The 21,430-nt window shown below is 50.4% G+C and overlaps 1 protein-coding gene across 1 annotated transcript in view; it reads right to left on the bottom strand.

Annotated features, from left to right (window-relative positions):
• The window catches only part of LOC147725236 (pepsin A-like), a 186,999-nt gene that overhangs the window by 63,526 nt on the left and 102,043 nt on the right, over window positions 1–21,430 (bottom strand). Inside the window, exon 6 of the mRNA XM_086966552.1 lies at window positions 2,355–2,471. Coding sequence (XP_086822678.1) covers window positions 2,355–2,471 — 117 coding nt within the window. The remainder of the gene's footprint in view (window positions 1–2,354; window positions 2,472–21,430) is intronic.

Genomic DNA, 21,430 nt, shown 5'->3' with positions numbered 1-21,430 from the left:
AGAGTGGAGGGAGAGTGGCAGGAGAGTGGCAGGAGAGTGGCTGGAGAGTGGAGGGAGAATGGTGGGAGAGTGGCAGGAGAGTGGCTGGAGTGTGGCAGGATAGTGGAGGGAGAGTGGTGGGAGAGTGGCAGGACAGCGGTGGCAGAGTGGCGGCAGAGTGGTGAGAGAGTGGCAGGAGAGTGGCAGGAGAGTGGCAGGAGTGTGGCAGGAGTGTGGCGGGAGAATGGCAGGAGAGTGGAGGGAGAGTGGAGGGAGAGTGGCAGGAGAGTGGCGGGAGAGTGGAGGGAGAGTGGAGGGAGAGTGGAGGGAGAGTGGCAGGAGAGTGTTGGGAGAGTGGCAGGAGAGTGGCGGGAGAGTGGAGGGGGAGAGGAGGGAGAGTGGTGGGAGAGTGGCAGGAGAGTGGAGGGAGAGTGGCAGGAGAGTGGCAGGAGAGTGGCTGGAGAGTGGAGGGAGAATGGTGGGAGAGTGGCAGGAGAGTGGCTGGAGTGTGGCAGGATAGTGGAGGGAGAGTGGTGGGAGAGTGGCAGGACAGCGGTGGCAGAGTGGCGGCAGAGTGGTGAGAGAGTGGCAGGAGAGTGGCAGGAGAGTGGCAGGAGTGTGGCAGGAGTGTGGCGGGAGAATGGCAGGAGAGTGGAGGGAGAGTGGAGGGAGAGTGGCAGGAGAGTGGCGGGAGAGTGGAGGGAGAGTGGAGGGAGAGTGGAGGGAGAGTGGCAGGAGAGTGTTGGGAGAGTGGCAGGAGAGTGGCGGGAGAGTGGAGGGAGAGTGGAGGGGGAGAGGAGGGAGAGTGGTGGGAGAGTGGCAGGAGAGTGGAGGGAGAGTGGCAGGAGAGTGGCAGGAGAGTGGCTGGAGAGTGGAGGGAGAATGGTGGGAGAGTGGCAGGAGAGTGGCTGGAGTGTGGCAGGATAGTGGAGGGAGAGTGGTGGGAGAGTGGCAGGACAGCGGTGGCAGAGTGGCGGCAGAGTGGTGAGAGAGTGGCAGGAGAGTGGCAGGAGTGTGCTCTACAAATACCAGTTTCCTTAAAGAAACTAAAGCCAGTGAAAGACATGACCCAGAATCTAACTGACCAAGGTGACAGCTGGCAGGTGGAACAAAGAACACTCCCAACCTGCCTGGTCCTGGACCTACCTCTCTCTCCATCACTGGGGGTGGTCCCCAGAGAGTAGTGGATCAAGGCGACTCGTGGCAGGTGGAACAAAGAACACTCTAAATGTCCTCACCTGTCTGCGCCCGGACCTATAGCTCTGTCCATCATCAGTTGTGGGCTTCCCAGGGAGCTGCAATGCCTTGGGCTTGAATGGGATAAAAGCCCTGATGCACAATATGACATGACGCGTTGCTCAGTCCTACCTTGAAGCCATCATTAGCTCATCACTGCGGTGAACTGTCTCAGTTTTGTGGTCAGACAACTTGGGTAGTAAGGAGTGCAAGTAATATCATCAGTGGCATGTATTGGATAAGTATTGCACCTTATTCTAATAGTTATATAGCGCTTTATACTCGTGATGTGGGATACTAAGCACTCCAATTTGAATTTGGTTCCCATGCACCTTTTCAGAGTGCAGTGTGGAAAAGGAGGTTGCTTGTGGTTTGTCCTGTGTGGGGGTCTGTGAGGTGTTCTAGGCATGGTGTGAGAGGTACCCTGCACTTAAGGATGAAGTGCTGCAGAGAGAGATCTGGAGAGATGCTATGAGTATGGTGAGAGAGATGCGCTGCACTTAAGGATGAAGTGCTGCAGAGAGGGTGAGAAAGGACAGAGTCCCATCTTCAGGATCTCTTCTGACTCACATTTGGAGCCTCACTGATGTCTACTACTGGCATCTCGGGTAAGAAGCACTTAATGGTACCCAGGAGTGACTGAGGCCAGACCGCTGGAGGCAGTGGTTGAGTTTTCGGGAAATAGCATGATGTCCACCAAGGACAAGCCCATATCCTGATGGTAGGCCACAGAGTTGAGCAAATGAAAGGAGAGAAGCAGCTGTTACTTAACCAGAGACATTATAAGGTACCCAGAGAGGTGATCCACTGTCTGGAGTGGCAGGAGGTAAGCATTGTAGAAGCAGCTGTAGGTCACCCAGATGGGTGTATTCAAGGGATGCGGGCACATCATGATCCATGTCATAGAGACCATGACGTCCACCCAGGAGTGCTGCTAGCCCTGACCGTGGGTGGTGTGAGCAGGAGAGAGGTCCTTCTGCACTGTGAAGGGCTAAAGTCAGTCTTCCACTGTACCCTAGCATAGATTGAACCAGTCCCACACATCTGTCGATGGTGACCAGCCAGTACTTCTGTACTCTGAGAGGCACCAGGTCAGGCTATCACTGCACCCTAGTAAACATAGAACCAGTCCTGCCCACCTGTCGATGGTGATCTCCCAGTACTTCTGCGTAGTGACCGGTACCCAGGTCAGGCTTCCGCTGTAGTAGGAAGAGTCGATCCCGCCAAAGATGACCATGCTTCCAGTGTCCTCATGGCTGCAACACACAACATCTGGTCTTAGGTTCATCCATTCACAGAGTTATAAGACAACGCATGGGCATGTAACATGAGCGAATCATGCACCCTAACACAGCTCTCTTCAACGATCATACAACATTTAGTAAGATCACCAAACTAACAACATGCATTAGAGGGGACACCCAAGATGTTAAAAACAAGGCTGGCGCGAGCACGCAGCGGATGCTTGCAGCGGGCGCACCGCTGACACACCGAAGGCAAGCCCGTCTGTGCCCGTCCGCGCTTGGCCCACGCTCAGCACCAAGACCCCTGGCAGCGTTGGACCCCGTAAGTCTCCTACGTGCTGCTATGATAGAACTACTCTACTGGAGCTAAATGGGGAAGGTAGGGGAAGGGACTGCATCTGTATTTCGATGGATGAGTTGCCGGTTCCAATCCCTAGAGCCAGCTCCAACTGTAGAAAGCCCCTCCCCAAGATTATAATGCACCCCTTACAATTAAAAGTCGAGAAAAGTTCAGGTTCAGCCGGAAGCACTGAACGCGATTTTAAGTGTATATTGGTAAATGCTAGGTCTTTGGTCAAGCATAGCCTAGAGTGTGCTAGGCTCATTGAAGAAAATGAGACAATGACGGCTTTCATTACAGATTCCTGGACTGATAATTCACCTGACCCAGAAATAGTGAAAGCCACTCCTCCAAGACTTCTCTGCTACACTTTAGACAGGCCTCACAAGAAGGGCGGCGGATTGGCTGTGTTCTATCACAGCTCGATTAGGTCAGCCTTTCAGCCTATCCCTTCGATGGCATGAAAAGCCTTATTTTTAAGTTTTAGTCACTCCCACCATTACACCTTTAAAAGTACTTTATTGTATAGACCACCAGCACCAAGAAATTCTTTTTTACCCGCTCTTGGCAATATTCTGGAAGAAGGCATATGTACTGAGGTTTTTACCATCATGGGGGATTTACATTTTTAGTTGGAAGCATGTACTGATCCTGACACTGTATCGCTCAATGATATGATGAATAGCATCGACTTGAGGCAGCAGGAAAGTGGCCCCACTCATGTGGCAGGGCATACTTTTGATGGTATTTTTACCAATGATCCTTGTCTCAAATTTGTAGGGTGTTTGATCATGTCGCCGTCCACTTTGAATTAACGCTGATGGCACAGCGGGCACCTGGACAATGTCCTAGAGGTCCTATAATTACTAGAGCTTGGAATAAAATTGAGGAAACAGTCTTGCAGGAGCTGCTCACCACCACAACAGGGCAATTTCCAGAGCAGGCCTCAGTGGTATACACAGAATGGTTGGAACAAGCCCGTGAGGTAATAGCCCCAGTTAAAACCCTACACCCTCAAAGATTACAACCCTCAGCCCCTTGGTTTACGGAGGAACTGAGAATTCAGAAACTTAAGTGCAAACGGTTGGAACAGAAGTGGAGGAAATGCTATGAAGAAACTGATAAAAATGTATACAAGCTTAGCCTGCAGCATTATAAGCACATCATCTTCTCGGCTAAACAATAGTATTTTGCAACTCGCATTGATTTAGCGAAGAATTTAGCAAAAGAGTTGTTTAGAACTGTCTCCAACCTGGCCTCTCCTAACCCGGTCAAAGTTGAATTAAGCCAGAAACTTTGCGAAGATATCGCAAAGTTTTTCTTGACAAAAGTGGAGGATATTTTCCTAGCCTTTAATGTGGCAAGATGCTGGAAGTTAGCCTTCATCTCGCCGCTCTTAAAAAAACGAGTTTGGATCCCAAGGATCCAAATATTTTCATCCCATTTCTAGGGGAAACATCCTTTGCAACGCAACTTTTACCATGCAGTGCCTTTACATCCCAACTTTTACAACGCAAACTATTACAACGCATTGCGCTGGAGGGCGCTCTACAATAGTGAATAGATTTAATTTACTATCCAACAACTTCCCTACTATCCACGGGGACTGGAATTGGAATAGTAAATTAAACTATTCACTATCCAGCACCCCTCAACACTATGCGTTGGAAAGGCATGCGTTGTAAAACTTGTGATGTAAAAGCATTCCATGTAAAAGCATGCGTTGTGATGTCATACATCCCATTTCTAGGCTCCCGCTCCCAGCCAAATTATTAGAAACATTCATGAATAAAAAACATAGGGGCATATTAACAAGGGCTTTATCTCTTTAAAAGCCAAAGAAGCGGAGATAAAAATGTCGCCCTATAAACAACAGGGTGCTAACATGCAAATTTGCATGTTAGCACCCTTTTTCACTACGCTTCCCTTTGCATCTCTAATGAGATGCAAACGGGGCGTTCCAGAGAAAAATAATAGCAGAAATGTGCTTAATGACATTTCTCCTATTATCAAGCTTCACGCTAACCCTGTTAGAGACAAAAAAAGTAGCGCTAACCACGGTTAACGCTGCTTTTTTACGTCTGCTAATTTTCAGACTTAGCCATGTAATCCAATGGGAGGTGGATTACATGGCTAAGTCCATCATGGGCTATCAACAAGGATATCCCTATCCTTGTAGTTTTATCGCTGCATTACCAGTGATAACCTCCCAAAAATGCCGCTATAACAGGATTTTTTATCGCCTGGGCGGTTAGCGTTGTTAATAACACGATAACCATGCAATGTTATCTAACGATAGCGGGCGTTAAAAAAAAACTCTAAGCGCCCTTAGCGTTAATTTTCCCTGTTCGTTGTTAATATGCCCCTCAGTAGCTTTACTAAGGTTTCTAAAGCTTTAAGTAGATCTGCTGTGGCCATCAGCTGCTAGTAAATGTTACAAACGCTATACTCATGAGGCTTTACACAGGAATCAATCTTTTGCGACAGTCATCCCTTTCTGATTCAGTCTGCTCAATAATTCTTTCAGTTTCTCTCGGGTTCTGACACAATTTCATGTCTTGGAATGCTGTAAACCATATTGTTTGTTGCTGCTTGAAAGGTAACCCCAAACACCTGTACCCACCATCGGGTGAGAGACTCTAAAGACAAGGAACAGCATCTCCACCGACATCAGAACCAAACTGAACGGCTCACCTGGAGCTTAGAAAGAAGCTGACGATTCACCTCTCTCAGAAGCACAATCCCCTGGTCTTCACCCCTAGCTCACCACCAAGAGGACTTCACCTGCTAGCGACTCTCCTGACTCCACCTTGACCCCTACCCCCGGGCCCTCATGCTATGTTCATCACCCAGTACCTTTCTAGGGGCGTTTGCACGACATTTGTACAATCATCCTTACATCTCGCATTGACTAAAACAAGGCACGGTTGAAGAAATTAAATTTAGAATCAAACTTCTCTGGTTGTTGGAGGAGAATCCAAACAAAATGGAAGGTAGAAGATAATAGTCTGATCCTGTGTTTGCAACATAATGGACGAGGAATCTAGGAGTCGATAGTCGGACCTCCTGTGATGTGGACCTCCTGTGACGTGTACCTCGTTTGACATGGACCTCCTGTGATGTGGGCCTCCTGTGACCTAGACCTCCTGTGACCTTGACCTCCTGTGACCTTGACCTCCTGTGACTTGGACCTCCTATGATGGAACCAACTGTGACGTGGACCTCCTGTGACATGGACCTCCGATGACTTGGAACTCCTGTGATTTGGACCTCATGTGACAAGTACCTCCTGTGACTTGTACCTCCTGTTACCTGGACCTCCTGTTACCTGGACCTGCTGTTTCGTTTACCTCCTATGACATGGATCTCCTGTGACCTGGACCTCCTGTGACTTGGATCTCATGTCAGTTGGAACTCCTATGACTTGGACATCATGTGACGCGGACCTCCAGTGACGTGGACATCCTGTGACTTGGAACTCCTATGACTTGGACATCATGTGACACGGACCTCCAGTGACGTGGACATCCTGTGACTTGGACCTCCTGTGACTTGGACCCCCTGTCACGTGGACCTCCTGCATGGTCCCACGAGACAAAGCAAACACAAGGAGGTGATGGACGGAGTGTTGAACATTGCAAGCACTCACCCCCAGTCAACTGATCTGAGTTGAATCCAGTATCATTCTTTAGCGCACTTCACCACCTCAGTTCAGACACAGCTATATGCAAATCAGTCTGACCCTGTGCCTCATGGGAACAGTCCAGCCCGAACTGCCAAGCCAGGTCTTCCCCGAACTGGAAATAAGCATCCTGGGACCGGTTTCTGGGTAACACCCTTCATCAGCCAGGCTAGCTTGAATCAAGAGGCAAATTGAGCAAGGGACCCATTTCCCTTGCTCACTTTGCAAGGGTAGTGAAGAGAAACATGTGTGAGATGCTCACTCTGGAGAAGAGGTTCTCCCTGCAGCTTCCAGAGCTGGCACCTTGAAGTGTCACACTGATCAAGGGCAGTGAAAGGAAGTATGGGTGGGTGCTCACTCTGGAGGAGACCGTCCACTGCAGCCTCCAGACCTAAGAACTTTTAGCGGCGCAGGGCTCAAGGGCAGTGAAGTGAGGCATGTGTGAGACACTCACTCAGGAGGAGACTTTCTGCCGGCAGACTCCAGGGCTTAGAACTGGGAGTGGTGCAGGGTTCAAGGGCAGTGAAGTGAGGCATGTGTGAGACACTCACTCAGGAGGAGACCTTCACCCTGCAGCCTCCAGAGCTGAGACCTTGGCGAGACGCAGGGTTCAAGTCAGTGAAGTGAAGAATGTGTAAGACGCTCCGCCATAACTTGAGAATACCTCTCGGGGAGAATTCTGATTAGAGGGCAATTTATGGGACTCTTGTTATTTATTATTATTATTATTATTATGCTGTTTTATAACGCGCTTCATTACTGCCGGAGTATCCTGGCGCGAAGAAGAAAAAACAGAATAAACAGCCTACCCTACACAGAACAAAAACTAAAAGGCTAGTCGAAACAAATGGGTTTTCAACCCTTGTTTAAAAGAGATAAAGTTCATCGTAGCTCGCAAGGATAGAGGGAGCTTATTCCAAGCCAAAGCGGCCTTCACCGCCACTGATTGCCCTCCCAGCCGAGAAAGCCGGAAGAGCGGGACCTGAAGCAGATGTTGAGCGGCAGAGCGCAGAGGTCGCTTAGGAGAGTAGCGCCTAAATCGTTTCATCAGGTAGGCGTGGCCTTGTCCATAGATAGCTTTGTGGGCCAGGGTCAAAATTTTAAAAGTAATCCTCTGGGAGACTGGCAGCCAGTGCAGGCTCCGCAAGTGGTTTCTAGCGCTGACCCGACTGGGGATATTACCCAACAGTCTGACGGTTGCGTTTTGGATCACCTGGAGACGTCTCACCATATAAGCCGGGGATCCACTCAGCAGGCCATTGGCATAGTCAAGTCGCGAGAGAATTAAAGCTCTAGCAACTGACTCTCTTGCTGAGGCAGGCAAATAGGGAAAAAACTTCCGCAACGCCTTAAGGGTCCCGAAACAGCCTCCTGCCAGCTTCTTGATATGCCCCTCAAACCGGAGGTCTTCCCCGAACCAGACCCCTAGGTTCTTGGCGAGGACATTGACTGAACCGGGCATCGGGAAACCGGCCGGCCAAAGTGCTTCTCTAAAATTAGGGGGGAATTGACCATAGAGCAGTAATTCCGTCTTATCCTCGTTGCACTTCAGTTGCGCGGAGGCTAACCAGTTGAAAACCGCTGATAAACAAAACTGAATCCGCTCGGTATCTAAGACAGCACTGGGCCAGGTGAACAACAGCTGCGTATCATCGGCATATGCGATGATTTTGGCCCCCAAATGTTCGGCAAGCTCAATCAGGGGGGTCAGGTAGACATTAAAGAGAAGAGGGCTCAAGGTGGAGCCCTGCGGGACCCCAGTCATGAGGGGCTTAGCCGAAGATGAAAAAGGAGGGAGCCAAACCTGTTGTGATCGAGACGAGAGAAAGGAGCGCAGCCAGTCCAGAGCGAGGCCAGCAACCCCAATGTCCGCAAGCCTAGTGAGGAGGCGTTGGTGCGGCACCGTGTCGAACGCGGCAGAGAGGTCCAATAAAATTAGAGCTGCTCTGCCGCCACCGTCCAGACACTCCCTAACTGCCTCAGAGATCTCCACCAAAGCAGATTCCGTGCTGTGCGCAGCACGGAAACAAGATTGAGCAGGATGGAGAGCCCCAGATGATTCCACAAACTCATTAAGCTGCCGGAAGGCCAGTTTTTCTCCTATTTTTGCCATAGCCGGGAGCAGGGAAATTGGGCGATAATTGGCCAGCACTTCAGGGTCTGCTCCAGCCTTTTTCAGCAGGGGAAGTAGCTTAGCTTGTTTCCACTCAACAGGAACTGTGGCTGATTTAAATGAAAGGCTGACGATATGCGTCACTTCCTGCACCACCACTTCCGCAACCCCTGCCAACACCCGCGCTGGACACGGGTCAGAAGGTGATCCAGATTTCAAGGATTTAATCACGGCTAGTGTGTCAGTAGCAGTGGGAGGCGTGAGCTCCACTATCCGGGGAGATGAACCCTCTAAGGGAGGGGAAAGATGGAAAGAGCCATCCGGAAAGTGGCTAGAGCTAAAACTCGCCTGAATAGCCGCTATTTTTTGCTCAAAGAACCCGGACAAGCTCTCACACCATACTGCAGAAGCTGGAACCGCCCTTTGCTCAGCACAGGGAGAAAGGAAACTGTTAACAATCGCAAAGATCTCGCGACTGCTGTTGTTAGCTTTGTCAATCCGGCTAGTAAAATATTCTCCCTTAGCTGTTTTAATGCATGGCATGTTTGAAACTAGCCTTGGTGATAAGGGAAAGTAATCCCAGCTGGCTGATAAAATGTGATATTGTTCTAAATGCAGCTATTTCTACACTGTGTGGATGTCACTGCTTGCCTCTCAGCCTGGATAAGGGTATCTCAACTGGTCTCCAATCAGAACATTACTTCAAGCGTAATGTTCTATTGCGTGACTGACAGTAGCTACCAGTAAAACGTTTTGAAACAGCTGCAAAACTTTAGGATAAAGAAATCTCTGGCTAAAGGATCATTCCCTGAGTACAATACAGACTCTGGGCGCTGTGCCAGCAGGTGGCTTGCCCATGGTATGATGGTATCTTTCATTAGAAGGTGCTTCCTGTCGCTCTCGCCCAGGGGTGCCCACCGCCAGGCTGTTTAAATTGCATTTACATACCGCTTCCTTCCCCTGGCTGGGCATGTGCAACCTATCTCTCTAGCTAAATGGTTTGCTCTCCCTGAACCCCCTTGTATCTGTAGTAAGAGGGGTTCCTCTCTCGGAACCCTCCTACTCGCTCTCTGGTTAAAGGGGTTCATCTCCCTGAACCCCTCTTACTCTCTCTCTAGTTAAAGGGGTTCCTTTCCCTGTACCCCTTTATCTGTCTCGTCAAACAGGTTTCTGTCTTTGAACCCCTCTATCTCAATCAATCAATCAATCAATCAATCAAGACATTTGTAGAGTGCTCTGCTCACCCGTGAGGGTCTCAAGGCGCTGAAGGCGGGGGAGGGAGGGGCAGCTACTGGTCGAACAGCCAGGGCTTGAGGTGTCTCCTGAAGGTCAGTTGGTCCTGGGTCTTACGTAGATGGGCGGGGAGGGTATTCCATGTCTTTGCCGCAAGGTGGGAGAAGGATCTGCCATTGGTGGTCATTCCGTGGATGCATGGGACGCTGGCGAGGGCGAGGTCGGTGGAGCGCAGCAGGCGATTCGGGGTGTAGAAGGACAGTCGTTCATTGAGGTATGCTGGTCCGGTGTTGTGGATTGCTTTGTGTGCATAGGTTAGGAGTTTGAAAGTGATCCTCTTGTTGACTAGGAGCCAATGCAGGTCTCATAGGTGGGTGGTAATGTGGCTGTGGTGGGGGAGTATGAGGCGTGCAGAGGCGTTCTGTATGCACTGGAGTCTCTTCTGGAGTGTAGCCGTGGTTACTGCACAGAGGGCATTGCCGTAGTCCAACCTGCTGCTGATGAGTGCCTCGGTGACCGTTGTCCTGGTTTTAGTGGGGATCCATCTGTAGATCTTGATGAGCATTTGGAGGGATTTAAAGCAGGAGGAGGAGATGGCATTGACTTGATGGGTCATGGTGAGCGTTGAGTCCAGGATGAACCCCAAATTGCGTGCATGGTTTGTGGGTGTCGGGGTAGCTCCCAGCATGGTCAGCCACAAGGAGTCGTCCCATGCGGAGGGGGTGGAGCCGAGAATGAGGACATCTGTCTTGTCAGAGTTCAGTTTCAGGCGGCTGGTCTTCATCCATTCTGCGACGGCCTTCATTCACACTTGGAGGTTGAATTTGGCGATGGCCGGGTCTTTGGTGAGGGAGAGGATCAGCTGTGTGTCATTGGCGTACGAGACGATGTTGAGGTGGTGTGCTTGGACGATGTTGGTGAGCGGTGCCATGTAGATGTTAAAAAGTTAAAGAGGTCTCTCTCCCTAAACCATTCTTACTATCACTTGAGTTAAAGGGTTCATCTCCATAAACCCCTCTCTCTCTCTCTCTAGTTACAGGTGTTCCTCTCCCTGAACCTCTCTTAATCTCGCTGTGTTGAAGGAGTTTATCTTCCCGAACCCCTCTATCTCTCTAGTTAAAGGGGTCCTATCACCAGCATCATGGTCCCGTCACCAGCAGCATGAATCCATCACTAGCAGCACAGACTCATTCCTAGAAGCATGGATCAATCACTAGCAGTATGAATCCATCACCAGCAGCATGGACCCATCACCAGCAGCATGTATCCATCACTAGCAGTATTGATCCTTCACCAGCAGCATGGACCAATCATCAGCAGCATGGATCCATCAGTAGCAGTATGGATCCTTCACCAGCAGCATGGACTCATCACCAGCAGCATGGACCCATCACCAGCAGCATAGACCCATCAATAGCAGCATGGACCCTTCACTAGTAGAATGGACCCATCACCAGCAGCATGGACCCATCCCCAGCAGCATGGATCCATCACTAGCAGTATGAATCAATGACCAGCAGTATGGACCCATCCCCAGCAGCATGGATCCATCATTAGCAGTATGGATCAATGACCAGCAGTATGGATCCATCACCAGCAGCATGGACCAATCACTAGTAGAATGGACCCATCACCAGCAGCATGGACCCATTCCCAGCAGCATGGATCCATCACTAGCAGCATGGACCCATCACCAGCAGTATGGACCCATCACTAGCAGCATGGACCAATCACTTGTAGAATGGACCCATCACCAGCAGCATGGACCCATCCCCAGCAGCATGGATCCATCACTAGCAGTATGGATTAATGACCAGCAGTATGGATCCATCCCCAGCAGCATGGACCCATCAACAGCAGCATGGACCCTTCACTAGTAGCATGGACCCATCACTAGCAACATGGACCCATTTCTAGAAGTACTGATGCATCACTAGCAGCATGGATCCATTACCAGAAGCATGGATCTATCACTAGCAGCATGGACCCATCACCAGCAGCATGGGTCCATCACTAGCAGTATGGATCAAACACCAGCAGTATGGATCAATCACCAGCAGTATGGATCCATCACTAGCAGTATGGATCAATCACCAGCAGTATGGATCCATCACCACAGCATGGACCCATCACTAGCAACATGGACCCATTTCTAGAAGTATTGATGCATCACTAGCAGCATGGATCCATTACCAGAAGCATGGATCCATTACCAGAAGCATGGATCCATTACCAGAACCATGGATCCATCACTAGCAGCATGGACCCATCACCAGCAGCATGGATACATCAATAGCAGTATGGACCGGCTCCTGGCATTCACTTTTAGTTGAGTCCTGGTCAAGGAAGACCTCCTCTTGCGCTTCCAGGAGTCCAACTGGCTGGATACTGATGTACCCCTCTCTGTCTCAAGACCTCACTCCTGCTCCTCGCCTCCCTATCCCAAGAGCTCGCTCTTGTTTCTTGGCTCTCTGTCTCAAGACCTCACTTTTACACTCTGGCTCTCTGTACCAAGAACTCACTCCTTCTCCTCAGCTTTCTGTCTCAAGTCCTCACTCCTGCTCCTCGGCTCTCTGTCCCAATAGCTCACTCTTGTTCCTTGGCTCTCTGTCCTAAGTCCTCACTCCTGCTCCTCGGCTCTCAGTCTCAAGTCTCACTCCTGCTCCTCGGCTCTCTGTCCCAAGAGCTCACTCCTGCTCCTCGGCTCTCTGTCCCAAGAGATCACTCCTGCTCCTCAGCTCTCTGTCCCAAGAGCTCACTCCTGCTCCTCGGCTCTCTGTCCCAAGAGCTCACTCCTTCTCCTCAGCTCTCTGTCTCAAGTCCTCACTCCTGCTCCTCGGCTCTCTGTCCCAAGAGCTCGCTCTTGTTCCTTGGCTCTCTGTCCCAAGTCCTCACTCCTGCTCCCTGGCTCTCTGTCCCAAGTCCTCACTCCTGCTCCTCAGCTCTCTGTCCCAAGAGCTCACTCCTGCTCCTCGGCTCTCTGTCCCAAGTCCTCACTCCTGCTCCTTGGCTCTCTGTCCCAAGTCATCACTCCTGCTCCTCGGCTCTCTGTCCCAAGAGCTCGCTCTTGTTCCTCATCTCTCTGTCCCAAGAGCTCACTCCTGCTTCTCGGCTCTCTGTCTCAAGTCCTCACTCCTGCTCCTCGGCTCTCTGTCCCAAGAGCTCACTCCTGCTCCTCGGCTCTCCTACTGCTGAGGCTTTGGTTTTTACGACGTCCCTTGGTGACCTTCTGCAGGTCACTTTCTATTATTTTCAAAAATGTTGTATGATTATATAGGGAAGACTTCTATGGTGTGAATGTTGTCGCTGGGGCAGCACAGTCCTATGAGGAAGGAGTCAAAATCACTTTGTTCGCACCTGTGTCTTTCTTAAGGTCAAGGATGAAGGTATTGCCTGAATGGATTTAAAACGCTTCTCCCTGCCCCACTCCACCAGTTGTCTCTCATATCTCTGTCCACGTCTGCCATTGGTCACATCACTGCAGGGCCTTGGGGCTGAGAGCGTCTGGGTCTGTCCACAGGCATCTGTGTTTACTTCCATGAACTGTCTCTGCTTCTCCTCTGGTTCCAGGTGAGCATGTGCAGACGCATGTGTATGCGTGTCTCTGTTAGTGTGCACGCATGTACGTGTGGATGAGTGGGTGTGGTCTCAAAAATATCAACTTTAAAGCTTTGGCCTGGAACATTCTCAAGACCAAGGTATCTATTTGACCATTTGATGAAGGGACCTGGTGTGGGGATAATAAATCTAAGCTTTCCCTGTCTCATTTCCCTTGAGGGTTTTGAATGATTCAGTATTTGTAGTCTGTATTGCTGCAGATCAGTTTGGTAGGCTCCTTCAACAGAGATGTAGGAATAGTTACCCATTTGCCCCATCCTAGTATTTGAATGAGTAGTGTAAACCGGGAGAGGGAGCGGCATTGGTCGCCCTGTAAGAGCGTCAGAGATGGAAGGTCCGGGTATCAACAGAGCTGCAGACCCACCTGAGGACAGATGAGCGGCAGAAACATGTTCACCGTCAATTGTTTCATGGTTCCATGTGAGTATAGATACATATATTACATACCGGCAGTCGCCAGCAGGCAGTTATAGTTAAAGCATTTTTCGTTTTGCCAATACCTTTGGTGCTGCTTGAGGAATCGTTAAAGACATTTTCTGCAGTTGGGACAGTGCTGTGTTGAAAGTTTTGGGGGTTTCGGGGTGATCTGTCGCGCATGGGCTGAGAAATAAGGGGGGGAGGGCCATGGGACAAAGCTGTTTGCTGTGGCTTGGTGGGAGCTTTAGCATTCCTGTCAAACCATAGCAAACTGTGACCCGCTTCTAGCAAGCGAGAGGGTAAAAAAATGCTTTCGCCAACTAGAAGCGGAAGACTATTGCTAGGCTTTCCTGTTTTCAGTTTCTATTCTTGGGAAATTCTGGTGGTGTTTTTCCAGTGTTTTCCAGTGATTTCAATACCTCAAAAAAACAGTGCTTTTCAGTGGTTATTCATTTTCGCGGCATAAAAAATAACTGAAATAGTGTTTTACCGGTGTTTATGGAACACTTTGCTTTTATTGCTTTTTCAATTTTTCTTCAAAAATTGTATACTGCTTTACATTTGAGAAGCTTAATACAGTCATGAAATACTTTCCATTGTCCTTTGAGTCCGCAGCTCAGATTTAACAAGCATTTGCAATGCAATAGGTCTCGCATTTATGCAAGTTTAAGCTATTCGTGTTGTAAATGACAAAGCCTTTTATTTATGTTTTAAAAACGAAAAAAAAATACAAGGCATTGTTAGTTGCAATAGCTCAAACTCACGTAAATGCGAGACCTATTGCATTACAAATGCTTGTTTTGAATGAAAGCGTTAATTGGTCACTCAGCAAGTTGGAAGTTACAGTCTGTGTTCCAGAGTCGCTACCCCTCTCCTGCTCAGAGAGTGTTTCATTGCATTATATCATCGAGGGGGTAAAGGCATGAGAAGGAAAAAGAGAAGGAAGAAGAGAAAAAAACTGAAGGAGGAGAGACCGAGAAGGAGGGAGACAATGGGAGTAGGGAGAGGGGAGGAGGTAAACAAAAGGAGGAGAGAGGGAAAGAGATAAAAAAGGGGTATCAGTGAGATTGGAGGAGAGAGAGAGATGGCCAAAAGAGAAATGGAAGGAGAAATGCAAATGTGAGGCACTTGACTTGGCTATTGCAGCAAGTAAATATAGCCAGACATGCACTAGACAGCTCAGTTGAATTAAAGAGAAGATCTCAGTTAAGAAATAGAACATGGATGTGCTCTGCTGTGAATTACTGTACTGCTCCCTGGGAGCTGGCGAGCTCCCTGCACCTTCTGAGTACAGTGATAAGTAGTGTCAGTGGGCCCCCAAATGTGAGTCAAGACGTGCTCCATCTTTGTTGAGGGTCCCCGTCTTTATGTGCCCCACAGGTTCCACTGTGCATGCTAAACTAGTACACGCATGCTAGAATAAACTGAATGCTTCTGCACATTGAGGTTGCCAGGGAATGGTGAGCTGTAATGGTTCAGGTGTGACAAGTAATCCTTTATATGTTTGCTTTCTGTTCTACATTTAAAGAGGCAGAAGGAATTCTGAGTTTCAGACTCTTCTCCTTCGAGCCAGTGGAAATTGCTCTCGCACTGAGCTCTTTCCTAGATTCTGAGAGACGAATCCAAGGTCACCAGATCACAGAAAGCTGATTCTTTTGAAAAGCATGCTGCACGCATTAAAATAAAATAAAACTTTCAGAGCCCTGTGGGGTTTGCAGGAGGCAATAGCAGGATGACAGGTGAGCATTGTGCAGGCATCAGTTGGCACGCCTCGGAAGACACATAACCTCAGACTCAACCCTGAGTCTCTGCTTCTCCAGTTATTATATTTTTTAGCAGAAGGCAAACAGCCAGGAGGCTTCCAGTACAGCTTCTGGCAATTCTAGGCCTGTGACAGGCAACCCAGGGACCTAAATGCAGCCTGATCGGTTCTGCGCCTGCGAAGCAGAACGGGGGTGGAACACAGGAAGGGTGCTCGGGGATGGGTCGGAAGGTACAGGTCTTCTCACCGAGCCTCCCCTGGGCATGGGAAACCTAGTGATAAGGGAAAGTCTTGCAGTCGTGTGTGGCAGCCAGGGTGAGACAGCTTCTCTGGCACACACACAGTACTTCCAGGTCTTTAAAAGACCATTTGCTTCTTAATGAGGCAATGTTGTGTCTCACCCCTTCTTAGAGCCCCTGCAGCTCCACTCTGCCTATTTCTGGAAGAATCAGCCGCCCCCCCCCTAAAAAAAATCTTAGCCCCCTCAAGCCTGCCCCCAACCCCCGAAATTTGGCTCTAGCTGTGCTACTGTGTGTAAATACATAGTGGCACATTTTCCGTCGAGGAGGAGAGTAAAATTAACCTTATTTACATAGTGAAGGTTTTCAACATCATTGCCATACCATCAACGCATTTCTTTTTTCACTCCTACGTTTGTAATTGAAAGAGGCCCACTTCACCTTTCATCCCAATTAGACAAACAAAAGCACAGTTCAAACATGGTAAATATATGCTAAATTAGCAACAGTGGAACATGCAGCCATGCCAGGACACTACAAAACTTCTGAGTTACAGTGAGTTTTGTACACGACCGGCACCCACTGGCTGTGGCAGCTGCCGATCGCGCGCTGTCTCATGGAATTAATTAATCAAATGCAAACAGTCAGTGGCTGCACTGCAGCACCGCTCTCTCACTTACTTCTTTAAATTGCAGTATCTCGAGCTCGAGCCACTGCAGGAATAACCGATTGCCGCGTGCCTCTTCAGAGAATCCTGCACTGAGATGTGTGGTGTGCGCTCTAGTCTATGAGCGCGTACGCGATGACGCGTCACGCCATAGACTAGAGCGGAGAGCGCGCGCATGCGCAGCAGAAAGAGATTGAAGGCGCGAACGGCGGAAACGACAGTTGGCGACCGGAGCGAGCAGCGAGTAGACGCTCGGCGCCCTATAGCTTGTGATAACTTTGCCTGCATATAATAAAGTAATCATTCACCTACAAAGGCTCAGCAAGTGTGTTTGGGGGCAAGAAAGGAACATTACATTGGCGACGAGGCTGGCACCTAGAACACCATCGTGCACAGAGGACAGGAGCAGCATCCCCCCATCAGCCCCACACCAGCCAGAGGGACAGAACAGCAGCCAGCACGAGCATAGGGCGTGGCAGCAGCGCAGAGGCAACAGAAAAGCCAGAACACAGCATAAGCTTCCAGGTCAGTGCTGCCCAGGGGAACGGAGCCTACAGCCAGCATCCTGGCAACCAAAGGCATCACCCCCAAGTCAGAGGAAGAGGCACAGGCAGACAACCCCACGCCGTCCGCAAGGGACAGTACCCCAGGTAGTCCCAGGAGTCAAGGGGACGCAGCAGGGAGCGCAGGAACATCCAGGGTGCCCGACCAGCCCAGTGCTCAGGCGGCAGACCCCAGAGGTGAAGCCAGAATGGCAAATCCAGCCTCAGCCCTGATGGCACCGGTACCATTCCTGCCCAGACCGGGTGAGCCGCAATTAAAATGGGAGGACTGGAAAGAATACTTTCTGAATTACATTGAGGCCCTGGAAGATGAGAGTGAAGGGGCATACACCCCGGCAAGACGAAAGAGACTGTTGCTCCACAATCTAGGCCCGGAAGGGGTGAGGGTGTTCAAGAACCTAGTCCCCAAGGAGAGGGGTGCAACGGAGACAGACGTCTTCAAGAATGCACTGGACGACTTGGACAGCCATTACCGCCCAGCGGTTTGCGTCTCAATTGATCGCTACAACTTTCAGCAGAGAAAACAAGAGGCGGGCGAATCCATTGACGATTATGTGGCGGCTCTCCGACGCCTGGCCATCACGTGCCAGTATGGTGCCCTCCAAGATGAATACATAAAAGATCAGATTGTGATGCATACCACCAGCAGAGCCGTCCAGGACAAATTATGGGCGATGAACGAGACGTCCCTCAAGGAAGTGGTGGCGATGGTCAAGAAAGCAGAAATGTCGAAACGAGGAGCCGATGCAGCAAAAAGGGAAAGCGTGCCGAGGCAAATGATCAACAAGATTGATGAGGCACCACAGTCCAGTAAACCCAAAAGCACGTATGGTGACCAAAGGAAAGACACAAGATGGACGGGTAAACAACCGGCCCGCCCCAGCTCCAGCAGTAAGTTTGCGTGCTACAGGTGTGGCAGCACGGCGCATGCGGCTCAGGACAAACGATGTCCCGCGTTCCGAGCCAGGTGCTCGTTCTGTGGCCTGACCGGCCATTTTGAAAAGGTGTGCCGGAAGAAGGGAACAAAATCCGCCGTCCAGTGTGTAGCAGCAGCCACAGCGGATGAGAGCGGCGAAGATGACCAAGATGAGGGTGATTTAGTGCTGTGCATCGAGGACCAAGTGCTGGCGGTGGCAGGGAAGCGCAGTGATAAGCCCCGCACGGACATGCTCATAGGAGGTGTGAAAGTACACGTGGCGGTCGATTCAGGATCCCCTTGGACCATTGTGCAAAGGTCCATCTGGGAAGAAGACTTTGCACCGGTCGTGGGGCCAGATCTATGGCCTCCGGACATCAAGCCCATATCGTACACGGAGAATGCTATCCCCCTGGTGGGGTGCCGGGACTTCGCGTTCGAATTCAGAGGGAGGTCGGCCACGTGCACCCTGTTTGTGGCGGAGAAAGGCCCGTCGGTGCTGGGATGGAGAGACGCCGGGGACCTTGGCATCATACTCAACCCAGGTGGGAAGGAACAGATACTATTGACGGATGAGTGGCCCCTCCACAAAGATGAAGACTGGAAATCAGCATACCCCAAGGTATTTGAGGGCACAGTGGGCAAACTGGACAAATTCGTGCACAAAATGGTCCTCAAGGAGGGAGCAGAACCAGTGGTACACAAGGTCCGGAACATACCCATATCCACGAGCGGAGCGGTACAACAAGAATTGTTGAGGCTGGAGGAGCAAGGCATTATAGAGCCGGTGGACAGCGCGGAGTGGCTGTCGCCCTTGGTGGTGGTCAAGAAACCAAATGGCAAGGTCCGTCTCTGCGTGGACCTTCGGGAGCTCAACAAAAATCTCATCGTGGAGAGATTTCCACTTCCCAGAATCGAAGAGATGCTGGCGAGGACGAAAGGAGTCACCCATTTCTCCGCCATAGATCTAACGTCAGCGTACTACCAGATAGAGCTGCACCCAGCGAGTAGGAAGTACACATCCTTCATTACACCCTTTGGGTGTTACCAATTCAGGAGGATGCCCTTTGGCCTGGCATCCGCTGCGGCCGTATTCCAGAAGCTGATGCATAGACTGTTCAAGGACATCTCAGGGGTGCAGTATTTTCAAGATGACATCTTGGTGATGGGCTCCTCCAAAGGAGATCACGACAAGAAGCTGCATAGGGTCCTAGGAGTACTGCAAAGCAAAGGCATGACGGCGGAATGGAGTAAATGTAGAATTGGGACTCAGTCAGTGACATACTTAGGTCACGAGATAGGGACACATGGCATCTCACCGAAAGAACAGAATGTGAAAGCAATCAGGAATGCCAAAGCCCCATGCACCAAGGAGGAAGTGCGGTCATTCCTAGGAATGGCCGAGTATTACAGCAAATTTGTGAGACACTTTGCCACCAGAACATACAAAATGAGGCAACTAATCAGAGACAAGACCAAATTCGAGTGGGATGCGGAAGCACAATTGGAATTTGACACAATTAAAGATTGCATCAGCCACGCTGTCCCACTACAAGGGTACATCCCCACGGGCAAGACAATAGTGACAACAGATGCGAGCGACAAGGGCTTGGGGGCTGTGTTGGCGCAAGAAAGAGAAGATGGGTCCACGGAAACGATCAGCTTCGCGTCACGAGCGCTATCTCCAACGGAACAGAGGTACAGCGTTATCGAAAAGGAAATGCTGGCGGTCACCTGGGCAATGAACAAGTTTCGGCAGTTTATTTGGGGCACCAGATTCAAACTCCAAACAGACCACAAGCCACTCATCAAAGTCTTGACGTCCTCGGGCCATGACACGGCGACCCCAAGAATCGCAAAAATGACCCTGAAACTACTAGATTACACCTATGACGTGGAATATCTTCCAGGGACACAAAACAGGGTTGCTGATTACCTCAGCCGGGCTGCGGCCATGGAGGATGCGCCGGAGGAGGCCCAGGACAGGGAGGAGATGGTAGCCAGCATGGAAGACCATGAGACGTCGATTAGCGCCCAGGAATGGGAGGCCGCCTATGAACAGGACGCGGAGAAGGTGGAGGTAAAAAGGCACCTCACCACCGGCTGGCCGGACAAAAAGAAGCTCGCGGAAGGAGTACGGAGGTTCTTTGAGATGAGAGAAGAACTGTCCTTAAGTGATTCGGGAATTTTCTTATATAGGGGTGAAAGGGTTGTGCCTCCGGAATCCCTGATACCCAAACTGTTGAAGCAGCTGCATGAAGGTCATTTGGGCATTGTAAAAACAAAGGCACGAGTGAAGCAGATGTACTGGTGGCCAGGTATGGATGCCCACATTGAAAGGCAAGTGAGGGAGTGCGGGCAGTGCCAAGGAGCGGACAAGGTGTTACGACCCCTCCGACCAGCATTGGGGAAGTTCGACACCCCACAGAGTCCCTGGGAGAATGTGGCCATAGACATACTGGGGCCCGTTCTGGACAGCAGAGGCGTGAACAAATATATATGTGTGGTGATGGATAAGTATTCCAAATGGCCTGAAGTGGACATACAAGAGTCCATGGAAACGGACACGATACTGAAATTTCTGACATCTGTGTTCTTAAGAGAAGGTATACCCAGATCCATTCTCAGTGACAATGGACCGCAATTTGTATCGGACAAATGGGTCCGATTTATGAGGAGGAACGGGATTGAGTCAAGGCACACGGCCGTCTACCACCCCGCATGCAACGGCCAAGTGGAGCGGTTTAACCGCGTGCTAATGGGGTCCATACAGGCAGCCATCTCACAGGGAAAAGACTGGGAGACTGAAGTGATGAGCATGCTGTGGGCCTAAAGGATCACCCCCACAGCGGTGGGGTACAGCCCGTTCCAAGTACTAAGAGGACGACATACATTCACACGGGACAATGTAGTGTGGAGGGAAAAGACCATCACCAGCAAGTGGACCCCGGCAGTGGTGCAGCACAACCTGGAGAAGGCCCAGAAGATTTATGCCGCACACTACGACAGACGACGCAATGTGAAGGAAACAGAGCTGGAAGAAAGAGAATGGGTCAGGGTCAAACTCCCTACCATACAAAAGAAAGGTGAAAGCAAGTTTAGCCAGCCCTTACAGGTCAAGGAGGTGCGTGGCAGGGCGGCTCTCCTTAGCGACGGCAAAGTGTGGTCCCAAGACCGCATGGCCAGAGTTAACAAGATAATAGTGTGGCCCAAGGCTGAGGAGGAGGAGATACCGGAGGAGATCCAAGATGCAAGACTTCCACCGGGACAGAATGCACAAGACCTGTGGGACGGAGCAGGAGATGAGAGAGAAGGGGAAACTCCCAACACAGAGTCCACAGACAGAGAAGGTACACCGGCCGGTGTAGTACAGAGAAGAGACTAGAGAGGCGGTGAGGAATCTCGAGGAGAGAGAGAGGTG

The sequence above is a fragment of the Lissotriton vulgaris genome, chromosome 4_1, assembly GCF_964263255.1.
Source record: "Lissotriton vulgaris chromosome 4_1, aLisVul1.2, whole genome shotgun sequence".
Taxonomy (NCBI): Eukaryota; Metazoa; Chordata; class Amphibia; order Caudata; family Salamandridae; genus Lissotriton; species Lissotriton vulgaris.
This window is presented reverse-complemented; position numbering and strand designations above follow the sequence as displayed.